Here is a 14,109-nt window from a genome sequence, read left to right as displayed (position 1 = left end):
AAGAGCCAGAACAGAGGCTCTGGGCCCCCTAGCGAGCCCAGGTACGGTGAGACTTTATTCCCAAGACGTTGACACACAGATGGCCCAGCCTGAACGGCTTCCTCTTTCCTCCACCAGGTTACAGAGGAGGAGAGAGTGAGGGGTGTGACTTCAGGGATGCTAGGGTCTGCATCTCAGAGTGAAGCGGGAAAAGTTAGGGGCAGGGCTCAGGCGCTCTGCCAGGTTGGCCACTCGTGGAAGCTAATGTACGAGGGAGCCACCCTAAGGTAGGGACATCCCTGCGAAGCTAGTCTGGCCGTGAAGTTCATGCCCAGACTGCTGGCAACTTCTCTAACTTCCACTTTGCATCCTCCGTTGATATTCGTAGATGTGTGGATTAGCTGGTCTATGCAGTCTGAGAGTTTCCTAGAATCTGCATTTGTAAAGAAACTAGTGGTTTACTAATAAACATTGGCCTGAAGCTTTGTTTCCTGGAGTGTGTTGATTGTGAAGGGAGAGGACTAAGGAACGTGGCAAAGATGAGGCTTGGAGAATGTTCAAGATAACAAGAAGATGTTGGTCCCTCCCAGAATCAGGTTGCCTCCCACTTTAGTTCACACATTCAGCTACTTCAAAATATGGCGTGAACCTTCATTTATTCCAGCTTTCCTCAACCTGATGCCCTCCAGATATTTCTGACTCACACTCCTGTCATCCCCAGCAAACATGGCCAGTGGTCAGAGGTGATGGGAGTTGTAGTCAAAAACATCTGGGGGCACAAGGTTGAAGAAGGCTGCTTTATTGCAAGATACCATTTTGACAGCCATGTTAATGTCTGGGCAAAAGCCCTCATGATACATGCAGTGATTTAAGAGGTTTCCACTTGAGACAGGTGCATATGAAAGTGTCTTTACATTTTGTTTACTTCCTTGAACTCTGTTTGGTCTTCTCTTCCATAAGAACATCATGCTTGTAAATGACTGCCCCTTTTAAATACAGTGAAGTCTCTTTAATGCAGAAGCCCCATTGAGTGAATGGCATTTGATCCTTCTTAAGCACCCTATCCAACTAAGTAAAGGCCCTTAGCAGTGTTAGAGATGTAGCTGCTGTCAAATACGTTGTGCTCTTAGAAACAAATGCTGCATTGGAGGATCTTTGCGAGGAGATAAAAAGTGATATTGAGATGAAGTGTTGATCTTTGATAGCTGGCACAAGATCTAGCACGAATGAGTCAGCAGGGCTTGGGTAAACCATGTTCGATCTTGAATAATTGTGGAGGCACCACACATTTCAGTCAGTAGGTCACAGCAGTGTAACAATATATGGGTTTAAAAGTCATGGATCTCTAGTTCTGCTTTATTATTTTTTAAGGGCCAAACTAAACATTTTGCTAATCGCACATATAGCCAGTTTGCACGTCACGGCAGCAAATCATGGGTTAATTAACTATGCTGGTATCCACGCTGTGCATTAGTTGCTTCCAGTTTGCATAAAGAATCTATGAATGCCCCATTCGTAGGTTGTTAGGATATTGTCCAAACCTGGACACTCTGGGTTGCTTATAGGTTAAACAACCCAGAGTTAACCTAACAACAAATTGTAGGTTATCATAGGGTAACAAATCGTAGGTAATCATAGGTTCACACATTATGTGAAGATAGCTTGTTTGCTCTGCTACTGAATCATTTATTGTATTTTATCATATTCTGTTGAGTGAAATGGGGAACTAGCACTGTTTAATTGTAAAAGTTTTAATATTTCTTTATTTCTTACATTTCTATACCACCCAATAGCTGAACACATAATATAAAAAAAGAAGGTGGTGGATGTATGCACTGTGTTAAGGATCTCTGTTTTCACTTTGAAGGAGCACATTTGTAGCACTACTGCTTGCAGAGATACTTCTGGCAATTTCCACTGGTGGAGGCTGGTGGCTCCAATGTCGGGGGTGGGGAGCTTTCACTGTCCACTGCCCCCCTCCTTGTAGATCTCTTGCTCCAGATTCTTAGTGCAGAAATCAAGTACCATGCTTAAAACTTGTAAAAAGTAGCTAAACTGTTCTCCATTAAGTGAAACTAAAGTAATATTTGCATTGTTTTTGTCATGCCTGCTCCATGTGACATAAATCTAATTTTGAATCAATTTTCATCCACTGACCAGGTTGAAGGGGCAGAGTATGAAGAACTTGTCCACCTTCATGATTCTGTCTATGATCAAGCTGTTGCCTGGTTTACTTCTCTTAAAGACAACATGAAAGCACAAATTCTAAACCACTTTGGGCCAATGCCAGGGAAAGAACGTGAGCCACAGGTAAATATTACATCACATGTCTGCTTTTAAGAGATGTTCACGGATTAGGGCATGTAGGAATGCAGAGAAGGTGAAGTTGAGGGAATCCATTTTTTCCTGGTGGCTTGGCCATAAGTTCACTTCACCCATCTACTGGTGTGTATGGGACAAGTGGCAGATTTGGGGGCAAGTGGGGAATTAACTGGAGGGGTGGGGGATGTTCATGGGAATAGGGTCTATGAGAACTGCTTTCCCTGGGCCAAAACATTTCTTACAGTACAGGTATATATGGCTCTGAGCTGTTCTCTATGTGTGTTACTGAGCCCTTGGGAGTCTAGCCCATTTTTCCCCACCACCCAGGTGAGCAGCTGTCAGCTGGGCAGTGGTGGAAAGATCACTGTTCCCACAAAATGCTATTAGCAGTGTGTGGACAGCAATCTTAATTAGGATCACTGGAAATGGGAGTTTTTAACCCCTCTTCCCGGCAAGCAATCTGCATTGGGATTGCTGGGAAGGGGGGCGAGGAAGCTTTAACCTCACTTCCCCAGAGACTCTCATGCATCCAAAATTGCTGTCCCTGCCCACATGTAGACGCCACCTTCAAATGGATACTTATTTGGGTATCTGTTCTGTTTTTGTTGAAGCTTGTTGAAGCTTATATATAATTGCTAGAAAGTGGTATTTTCATATATATGAATTTCATATGTATTCATTGTTGTGGATATATACAAAACATGTATGTATATCAAAAACGCTGAAAAGAAGATTCGTGTCCCCGCCTTACTCTTAGCCCTCCCCAGCTATTCCATCCCAGGTAGATCATGCTCCCCCCACCCCACTTGGAAGAGTGCAGTCTCTCCCTGCTGGGGTGGGGAAGGGTCTGCACTTCTCCATCCCAGCAAGGAGACCCTTTGAAAGCTGAGAAAGCGCTGGCTTTCACTGGTGTGGTTTCCACTTTCAGAGGATTCTCAGCATGCAGGGAGGGGAAGTTTAAGCTTCCCTGTCCTTACACACCAAGATGCAGGGTAGGAATTGCCACACAATGTGCGTGTGTGCGCATGCATGTGCGTGGCTCCCAACCTTTTGCCACTTGTGGCCCTTGGGGGCAAAAAGGTTGCCCGCCCCTATCTTAAAGGGTCTGCCATAAACCCAATAGATATCTAGGGATGGTGCCATAGCATGGAATAGGACAAAATATGTCACTTCACCCCATGGGTAGGCAACCTTTTTGGGCCCGTGGGCACATTTGGCAAACTGAGAAAATGTCCTGGGCACCTCCACGAAATGGGCACGCTGCAGATGAAGGCATTGACTGCAGCCATCTCCATAGTCATTTCCTGAGGATGTCTCGGAGCGCCACATGTGGCCCAGGGGTGTTCATAGGAAAAGAAGGTGGGAGCTGCTAAAGGCCCTCACTTGCCTTTGAAGTGATCCCAGTTGCCAGTAAGAAACTGCTGCCCACGGGTGCCACATTGCCTGCCCTTGCTTTACCCTCTCTCAAAAAATTCAAAATTCTCAGAACTAAAATGTACAAATGATAAATTCAATAAATTTATCAAGGGGACAAGGAGATAGACATGGAACAAGCCTTTTCCACCTGCCTGTCCAATTACAGGGACTAAGCATACATAAAGTTGCCTTGGGAGGAGGTAATTTGGAATGGAAAAGCAGCAGAAGCATGGCTTATGCTTTCCCCAGCAGCCATTTTGAGACTCCCAAGTTTCTCTCACTACTGATGCTATGCTACATAATCTGTAGCCCCTGAGTTGATCAGGATTTCAGGGTGACAGCAGTATTGCTGTAAAGTTGAGGTAAGTGTTACCTCCAGTCTGTATTTTGATTTTTTTTTAAGATACTGCACCCTCATCCTGAAATATACATTAGTAGCTTTTATATTAAGCTGTACTCTGTTCTCAGTTGCCTCTAGGATTTATAAAAAATACACCAAACAACCTTGAAACACCAGAACTGTCTTTTGTTGTTGTTCAATTTCTTATTGCCACCCCCAAAAATCTCTGAGACTGCATTAAGATGTTAAAATTATTCCTCATTTGAGTCATAGTTGGACTTGCTCACATAGACTGATATATCAGATAGGCATTTGGGCATCTGTTTTTTGGTCTGTTTTTTGCATTACCATTTATAAGACTATAACCACAGTTTATGTGCCAGTACATGGTGAAATTACGGCCTTATCACCAAGCTGGACCACTCCATTAAAACAGTAACATAGATCTTACTTCAGTACTTGCATCTGCAACTTGAAATACTCATAGTAGCAGGTTAACCCAATATTAGTGTGAGCAAAAGACATTCCTGGAAATTGAAAAAGGAGCAAATCTGCCTGAAAAGGTCATTGTGTTCCTGCACTGGCTTTTATTGTTCAAAATTGCTCAAAGCCAGAGTGGAAAAAACAATTCCAATTAAAGGAGGGATAATACAGCCCAGGAAAAATCTGCTCCAGCAGTGTTCCTCCCCTTGTATGGACAGCAGCTGTGCAAGACTGCCCATTTCTACAGTGCCAAATACATGGACTCCCACATGGGCTAACAACCTAAACATGGTAGCTGATGGGACTTAGATCAACATTCAGTCCCTTAAAATAATGAAGCCATGTTCAAATGAATTGTTTAGTATTGCAATATACCAAAGGCTACTGGTATACTGTAGTTCTCAAACAAATCTTGAGTGCTTTCATCTGTTTCTGTTGTGGCCCCGTTATTTTTAGATATAATTTTGTCCGTGGTTTAAAGATCAAGCTAGTAGCAGAGAGCTTCCGAAAAGGCGGTACTGTTGGGGGGGGCGGGGTCTATTGTCAGCCTTGGCATTCAGGGAATAGTGCAGGGTGCCGTTCTTTTGGATTTTCCTATAAAAACATGTATAAATATATACTGTTTATGTTTATTTCCTTTGCAGAGTAATCCCAGTGGTCCAGCCTGGTACTGGTGGCTGTTGGCAGTATTGCCACTAGAGAACCGGGCCCAATTGGCCATTCTTGCCATGACTTCTCTTAAAGATCGTCTCATTGCCATACGACGTGTATTAATATTCGTGACACGCAAAAGACCCAGATGACACAGCCTTATTTATGAACAGATGCTGATAAAAACTGGTTGCAGATGCTCATAAGAAAGAAGTTGGGGACTGAACAATTCTTCCCTTTTAATGACACTGATCTCATCTAAGCTTTCACCATTCTTTGCACACACTCTACCCAGTAGTTAACCAAGTATTCTGTGCCTATTGTCCTGGAGAAATCTGAGCCTCTTGGAAGCTTTGCCACAATTGCAACATAACCAATAGTAGTTGCAGGCACTATGTGGAATTACTACTCGTAATCAACTGTCTATTTATCATGAGGAGACAACTGAGTCAGTAGCCCTAAAACATCCCCAATGTCCTAACTGAGGTGTTTTATTGTAGCAAGAACTACAGAACAGAACTCGGAACAGTGGATTAGAAACTGAGAATATGCATTATTGGAATATTCCTTAGAGGTAGCTGGATGAAGGGAAATTCTCCAATTTATCCTCTAAAAGAAGAATCCACAAAAGACAACAGGGACTGAAGGACAGGACAATCGTTTAACTGAAGCATGTTGACAAAACTATTGATCTGTGAAGCAAAATGGGTTTTCCTGGACAAAGTGTTCCCCTTCCGAGGATGTCGTGTCCAAAAGAGTAGCTGCCGAACAGCACCATGGCTGATTATAATGAATCAGTTTCTTGTGTTTGTTATGTGCATGTTGTGTGTAATGGGAAGAATATTTCAAAATATATCTGGGAAGGTTAGGTGTGCCTGCCCTGCCCCACCTCTCAAAAATATATCAGAATAACCTCAGGAAACTTGCATTACAATGGGAAAAGTTACCTATGGATGGCCCAATCCTCTGTGGTTATGACCTTGAGTCCTGTGCACATATGGATCCTATACCCTTCCATGGCAGATGGAATTTTGTGTGTGCATAGGATGCCTTTCTCTGCCATTGGAACACTTGGGCATGTTGAGCTGCGTTGTAGAACTCTGGTTCATTTCAAGCTATTCTGTGGTTAGATTACTAATGGCTGTTGTGATAATAGAATTGCCACTTCAAATTATCTTTCATGTTAATTCTGTAAAAACAGGTAAGATACAGTTTCCACCTCTACTCACAACTGCCATGCCAGCCTAACCTGTTATACTGGAACAATGTTTGTTAGCACATTTTTAAAAACCAAAACATTAATATTCCTCGTTATGTACCGACCACTGTCTGTGCTTGGAGTCTTTGTCCTTGGTGACAACATGAGAGGAGGCACAAATTGAACCCTGTAAAGGCAAATTTCAATGCAAGCTTAAACCAGGTGTTACCTTCAATTTGTTGTTGGTTTTGTAAATATATCTGTATTTTGATGTCTTAGTACCTGTTAACTTTTTAAAAATGGTAAGCCTATCAGAAAGAAACTTTGACAGTAAGCATGAAACAGTAAAACTGTGTTGCCAGTGCAAACTGCTGAGATCTTCAAGTTTTTAGAAATAATTGTCCTAACAGGAGGGGAAAATAACACTACTTCAAATCTCAGAATGTTGCACAGACAGAAGGGAAACTGAAAGACACTGATTCATGTGCAGATAATCTGGCAAGATGAAAATAGTGGCAATACTAAAATACTTTAAAAGTGCCTCCTTTTTAAATTATAAAAAGTGTGTCCTCTTTAGACACAGGTGTAAACACTTGCACATGAATTAAGGAAGAAATATCATCTAAAAGTTGATTGACTGAGTTATTTGGTAGTAGTAATTGTAGTCTGAGTGGTATTAGATGGTTGTCAAAAGTATCTTGTAAGAAGTTGCCAGTAGTGGTTTCCTAGGAACTGATCAACATGCCCTGAATGTACTGTAGTTGCCTCTACCTTGAATTCGCCTTTTGTAGTTAAATAATGACCCATGACTACTCTTTTAATTGTAAACTGCATAACTTGCAACAGATGATCTAATAATTTCTACCATAGCCTTCCTGCAGTTTCTACTACCTTTACCAGAGTTTGTAGATAGTATGTTTTTTCTTCAACTATTTATGAGAGAGGTAGCATAAAAGCCAGACAGAGGAGGGTCTTGGAGGGTCTCATTCCCTGGGTGCTATCATACTTTCCCCAACACAACTGTCTTCCTGTTAATCCACTGGACTTTAAAAGCTTCCAAGATGATCTAGTAAGTTTTTTCAAAATGTGCCCTCATTAATTTTTGGCAGGGAACTTGGACCATCTTCATCCTTTTTCACAATACCTTTGTCTGGACTGGCTTAATATTCCTCTTGCAGATTTTGAGTGCATCTAATGTTTTCTTCCTCTTTGTCTTTGTGTGTGTTTTTTCTTCTATTAATAGCTAAAGTAACACAGCTATTGGGGATAAACTATTTTTTTCCACTAAATTGCTGTTTCAGCACTATTCGTTGTTAGATTCTATTCTCTACAACAGGCATGGACAACTTGTGGCCCTCCAGATGTTTGGACCTACAGTTCCCATCTGCCATAGCCAGCATAGCCAATGGTGAGGGATGATGGGAGTTGTATGTCAAAACATCTAGAAGGCCACAAGTTACCCACCTCTGCTCTGTAATATCTCTGATATTCATATCTGGTGTTCTGTATTCAGTGGAGGACTTTTCTGGCAGTCTTCAGCATGGTACCCTTACACTTTAAAATTAAAGATCAGATTGTCTGCTCTTTTAACAATCCTAGTCTGTTAAGTGAGCAGACACATTAATTAAAAGTATATGATGAAAGCCAGAATTTTAAAACCTCTTTTCTTTCTCTTATGCAGATTGGTCTGGCAACTTAGAGAACTGGGGGTTAGGATATCTATAATTCAAAAAGTCTTGAAGAAAAATGTTCCAAGACCTGTTTTATTGAGTATAACAAGGAGAGGGCATCCCAGCCGCCTCTATAAAAAGCAAACATGCAAAAACCTTTATGCCTGCTATATAAGGCTTCTAAATAATAAATAGATTTTGCAGGTGAAGTTCAATCACTTCAGTTTTACAAACCATACCAGTTTGCTACTGTGGCCTTTTATCTGCTGCTTTTAAATGTCCTTCTTTTCAGTCACTGAGATTGCTTTGTGACTCCAGTGAGGTGATAATCAGCAGATTTCTGCTCCTATGGCTTGTGCTGCAGTTAATTTTCAAAGAAAATAAATGGCAAAGGTGTTCAGAAAGCTGTATGCGTTAGTCATACAATGCCTTGCATAACTGAAGGCCTCGTGTTTGGTAGCGCCTTAATTTTGCAGCTCTGGAATGATTGTATCAACAAAGCACCACAAAAACCAGATCTGGAGGTTATGACCAGTTGTGTTTCGTTTTTTTAAGCATATTTTATGTAGATAAAACTTGAAACAAAATCCTTCTGTTTTGAAGCTAGTTGAAGTGTGTGTGTGTGCGCGTGTGCGCATGGGTGTATGTGTACATATGTATAAATATAAATTATTAACCTGCGCCTTTTTGTACTTAGTAAAAGAAAACAAAAGACAGGTATGTGTTACAACCATGTTTGGCACTTCTTGTTGCATAAAACAAAGCCAAACCTTTTTTTTAAAATATTGCTGCAATGTTCATTTCATGTATATTTGGAATTTTCATGGGGAAATGTATTTATGTGACATTTGGAATAAATAAATTCAGTTTACAAGTGTCTTACGTCTTTTATGAACTCTTTATTTCAGATAACACTGAAGGCTTTGTCAGGAGTCAAATGCATGCACATCATTTGAAAGACCCACTAGCGTTAGGTTGTGCACCAAGTCACTGGCCAGATTTGCACGATCAGTGGGGGGGATCACCCCCACTGCACCACGTACTGGGTTCAGACAACACATTAACCAGCGGTTCAACAAACAACCCACAGTTCAAAACAACTCACACTCAACCACTGAGTGTGGGTTAGTGTGTTGTGTGAACCGTCCCTGAGTGTAGCGGAAGGAGCTATTTCATCCTTTCTCTTCCAAGCATTTTCTGCTGAAAATCACATTGGCCCCCTCCCCAGCTACTTTCTCTGCCATAATGGGGAAGGAAAGTACATAAAGGGGGAAGTGTTAAGCAGCCCACCCACCCACTGCTCTTTTTGCTCTCTAGGGCTGGCCTTACCAGTAGGTAGAGGGAAGCAGTTGTGTCAGGCAGCAGATGCAGCAAAGCACTGAAGGAGAGAGCAGTATGCCAAGCAACCTGCTCTTGTGTCCCCTAAGCTAGCCTGTTGTCTTCAGGTGCAGTGGAAGATGCTGTCCCATCAACAGTATTGAAGAAACAGTCCAGTCAGCTTTTGTACATGGAACAGGAGAGGGCACCATTTTGTTATTTGCCTTGGGCAGCAAAATGTCTTGGGCCAGCCCTCTAACTCTCTGTTGCATTAAAAGAACAAACTGGGGAAAGAATTGTGTATCTGAGTGTTACGTGAGTTTGGGCCTGAGAGTGGTTTTTGTTTAAGCATGTTTTTCTTCTTAATCTCTTAAGTACTTCTCAACCACTAGTTAAAACCTAAAGCCAGCTAGAAAGTGTGTTATCTTTCCCTTGCGTTGACTGCATCAAAATCTGTGTAATGCAAACACTTTTTGATTAGCAGTAATATTTTGGGAGGTCGTCTCAGACTTACTGCAGAAGGTATATTTCACGTACAGGTACTTCGCATAATTTATTGCAGAATGCGAGTTCTCCTGGTGCAGAATTTTAATCATTTTTTAAATTCAGATAATCCATAATTATGGGTATGCTGTAAATGGTCAGAATAAAGTACAAGGCAAAGTTGTAGGAGCAGGAGCGGGATCTTTGCAACTGTTTCCCCAGTTATATGAACCAATGGATAAGAGTTGTCATTCAGTGAATAGTGGGAGTAAGGGGTAAAAACCAGTGTGTGATTAGAGGTTTGATACAATAGGAAGAAAGATCACATGGCCAATTACAAATGGGTAGGAAAAATAAGGATTAGAATCCTCTCTTCATGCCTCCTAGGCAGCATGGTATTTACCAAGAAGAGAGAAAACTATCAGATCCATGAGAATCTTAAGTCTAGTCCAGCCTTACCCACCTTGTGCCCTCCAGATGTTTTGAACTTCAACTCCCAGCACCCTCAGCCAGCATGGCCAAAGTCAGGAGTGCAGGGAGTTGTAGTCCAAAACATCTCAAGCTTACCAGGTTGGGAAATGCTGGTCTAGAGCTGTCTTTATAAAATGTGGGACACAATAATATTTGAAAATAAGGTTATAAAAAATATTTCATCTCTTAGATTGAGGGATGTGCAGCTGTCAAAAGCTGTTCCCCCTCCCCCACTTCCTAACCTACTGTCAGCCATGGATGGGCAACCTCAAGCCTGGGGGCCAAATTCAGGCCTCCTGCATTCCCAAAGCATCTGGGATTCCCAAGATGGCCAGGACCCTGGCCCCATCCCCTTTCCCCCTAATCACCATCATTTGGTGGTTTCCCGGCTTTTGTGAAGGTTTTTCCCCCATTCTAAAGGGTTGAAATGCCTCTCGTAAGGTTCACTTACTGGCAGCAGGAGCTTTAAGCTAATACATGGACTAGACTTAAGATTCTCATGGATCTGATAGTTTTCTCTCTTCTTGGTAAATACCATGCTGCCTAGGAGGCATGAAGAGAGGATTCTAATCCTTATTTTTCCTACCCATTTGTAATTGGCTATGTGATCTTTCTTGCTATTGTATCAAACCTCTAATCACACACTGGTATTTTTTGTATTTTTGGCCCCACCTATCACTGGAATGTGACCCATGAGAGCTTCTCTGGAACTGAATGTGGCCCTTGGCTGATAATATGGCCCACCTCTGCTGTAAGGACTTGGTGACGTCAGTGCCCTGCCCATCTTTTTGCTGCATGTTGCAATTGCCTTGCAGAGGAAACCGTCACAGACTATCAATGTTACAGCTAATGGAAGAAGAGAGAACTCTTAGGGGAAGGTCAGCAAAAGGAAGGGCATGGCATGGCATGTTCCTATTTCTGGTGGCTTTACACAAAATGGGGCAACTTCCCCATAGAAAGATTCAATGGCTGGTCTCAAGTTGATGTTCTATATGTTTTTAACGATCAGAAACATGTTAGTTGACTTTATTTTTTTTTAAAGGGGGCTGTTATGCATATCCAGTAACCTGTGTGTCACTTAAATTATCCTGAAGATTTTTTTAGTATTTAGTGTTAATCCGCGTTTGCAGATTGAAGTCTCCTCTAAGCACCCACACATGTAGGAAAGCTGTAGTTTATGTGTCATGTCACTGAACTGCAGGGACCTCCACATGAAATCTTAACTAGTAGGCCTAATAGTTCTGTAGCTGTTCCTTCAACGGTGGCTTTGCAGGTCTAGAATTAATTACTCGTATGGAATATTAATACTTTTGCATCTTGTTTATATAATCTTTTAAGCAGCAAATACCATTGGCGTATTTTCATCAAAAAGTTCTAAAACTGCTCAAACAATTCGACACGCCCCCTCCCCTGTATCATTAAAATCTCTTGAAAATATACTTGGCTACAACTTCTAACTTCCTCTGGCCTTTTGTAACGGAATAGATCAGGTAACGGCATCAAGAGAAATAGGGCAGGTAGAGACATAGGTTGAAAATGCAGCCCGTTATTGGCCAATTTAGAGTGCAATCCTATGCATGTTTAGACACTGAAAAGTCCTACAACTCCCAGCATTCCCCACTCAGCATGACTGGCTGGGGAATGTTGGGAGTTGTAGACTTTCTTCTGTCTGAACATGCATAGGATTGCACCCTTAATATTTTAACTTCCTGAGTTTTGAGCATATAATACAATTGACTGTTCTGAAGTATAGAAACTGCCCTTCAGACAAGTACATCTTATCCAGTGGTCTGTGGAAATCATGATCAGTGTGAAATGTTTGATGGGACAGTGGAAGAAATTCCTATATATGGTATTTTTCAAAAATACCAGCATAGGTCAGAGGTATGTTCAGAGCCCCTTATCCTGATCCCTGAGTCGGAACACATGGCTACTCAATTCTAGAGGTTTAGAGCTCCAATTTAACACTGAAAACATGGGGCTGAGTCCAAATTTATGCCAAATCAACTGGGCTTGCAGAAGTGGACTTCCCTGTGACCTTCCCATGTTAGCCCCTCCAGTCCCTGAAAAGTTGTGCAAGCATCATGAGATCCTGCTGTGATGTGTGTGGGGGTTTAGGGGATCCCCCCAAATCAGGTAGAGGGACATGTAAAGGGCATGTAGAGACCTTTGTCTTGTAGAAGGTCCCTTTCTCTCATGGAAGGCAGAGTCTGGATCCACCCTGTGGTTTGGTCTGGATGCAACCCATGGTTATAATTTGGTCATGATGCCATGACTGATTCAGCATTGCAAATCCTGAAATGAAATGGCTAAGGAAGAGTCTGTGTTGCAGGTTGTCCTTTTTTTCTGTTCTGGGTATTTTTTGCTTCTGGTCCTTACAGAAATTTGTTACATGCCTGCTGTTCCTTGTCTTTCTGTAAGTCAGGGATAGGGATCTACTAGATGTTGTTGGAATTCCAACTCCCAGCTAGCCCAGCATGGCCAATGGTCAGGGATGATAGGGATTGTAATTAAATATTGGGAGGTTTCTCCCCCCTTCTGTAAGTAATAATGAGCATTGCCTTTTCCTTGTTCACATGCATTGGGGCAATACTGGGTCCACTTTGCATTTGAGGAGGGGTGGGGATAAAAACATGCACCCTTATTCTGAGTTCTTGTTTTATTTAATGACAATGGAGGTTCAAGGGAAAAAATAAAGTAAAAATGAAAATGGCACCTTCTGTGGAAGCTGTTTCAGGGTAAGGCCTGTAGGATATTTTGGTTTGGTTTGGTTTGGTTTTTCTTTGTCACCCTGGGTTGGGAGTTGATTTATCAGCACCTCTTCTTTTTAAAAAATTGCAGACAACTTATACTATTGCCATACCCTTGTGACTATAACCATAACCAACTGGAAAGGGAGAAGAAATAAAATAGGTCAATCTGAAGCAATCTGAAATGGGCCTCTAATGTTTCTGTAGCCCTTATGGTAGCCTCCCTCCAGATGTTTTGGACTACAACTCCCAGCATTCCTGACCATTGGTCATACTGGCTGGGGCTCATAGGTGTTGAAGTCCAAAATATCTGGAAGACACCAGGTTGAGGAAGGCTGCCTTATGGTATTGCTGGGTGTGTAACGGCCTATTGATTTACTGTGCCCTCCCCATACCAGTTGCTCCCACAGAGAATCTGGGGGGAAGGGCAAGGAGACTTCAGTATACACAGAAGAATAGAGTAGATGTGGCTTCTAAGAATAGTTGCTAATCCCAATCACACCCCAATGATGTTACCAGGTGCTAGGAATCCTTTGTCATTCCCATGTGCGTAGGATAGTGGTGGTATGCCTCAGATATCTGGGCATCATGGGGCACAGAGGCTGGGTGTGTACATACAGGGTGGGTGTACATAAATTTAAGATTATTTTATTGTCATTCATCTGAGAAAACTGAATTAATTTTCAAATGGCCAGTAGATGTCTTCATAATTGGTCCACGGTGCCTGGATTAATTATGAATTGGATCAGGATGGCAGTAGCAGTTATCTGCGCATCCCTAAGAAGCAGTAGAGAAAATACTAAAGCATATCAGATTAAGAGAACACTAAAGGGCGTGTGTTGTTCTGTCAGAAGGCTCTGCTCTTTTATTTATTTTATTCTTTATTATCACATTTATTTATTTATTCATTACATTTCTATACTGCCCAATAGCTGAAGCTCTTTGGGATGCTCACAAAAATTAAACCCATAGAATACAGCATAAAATACCATGTAAAATATAAAACTTTAACACTACAGTATAGAAAGT

At 41.8% G+C, this 14,109-nt stretch overlaps 1 protein-coding gene across 2 annotated transcripts in view; it reads left to right on the top strand.

Moving 5' to 3' along the window:
- LONRF2 (LON peptidase N-terminal domain and ring finger 2) overlaps positions 1-8,938 on the top strand; it is a 60,059-nt gene extending 51,121 nt beyond the window's left edge. Inside the window, exons 11-12 of one of the 2 annotated variants that reach the window (XM_084844413.1) lie at positions 2,140-2,289; positions 5,185-8,938. In XM_084844413.1, the coding sequence (XP_084700539.1) occupies positions 2,140-2,289; positions 5,185-5,343 (309 nt within the window). In that variant the 3' untranslated portion in view covers positions 5,344-8,938. Of the gene's footprint in view, positions 1-2,139; positions 2,290-3,883; positions 4,095-5,184 lie in introns of those variants that run through there. The other variant, XM_084844414.1, reaches the window with a different exon arrangement.
- Positions 8,939-14,109: the final 5,171 nt, after the last annotated feature.

This window comes from Heloderma suspectum, chromosome 3 (assembly GCF_057233095.1).
Source record: "Heloderma suspectum isolate Gila_16-S chromosome 3, 16-S_ref, whole genome shotgun sequence".
Classification (NCBI taxonomy): Eukaryota; Metazoa; Chordata; class Lepidosauria; order Squamata; family Helodermatidae; genus Heloderma; species Heloderma suspectum.
The sequence above is the reverse complement of the archived record's forward strand: the minus strand, read 5'-3'. Positions and strand labels throughout refer to the sequence as shown.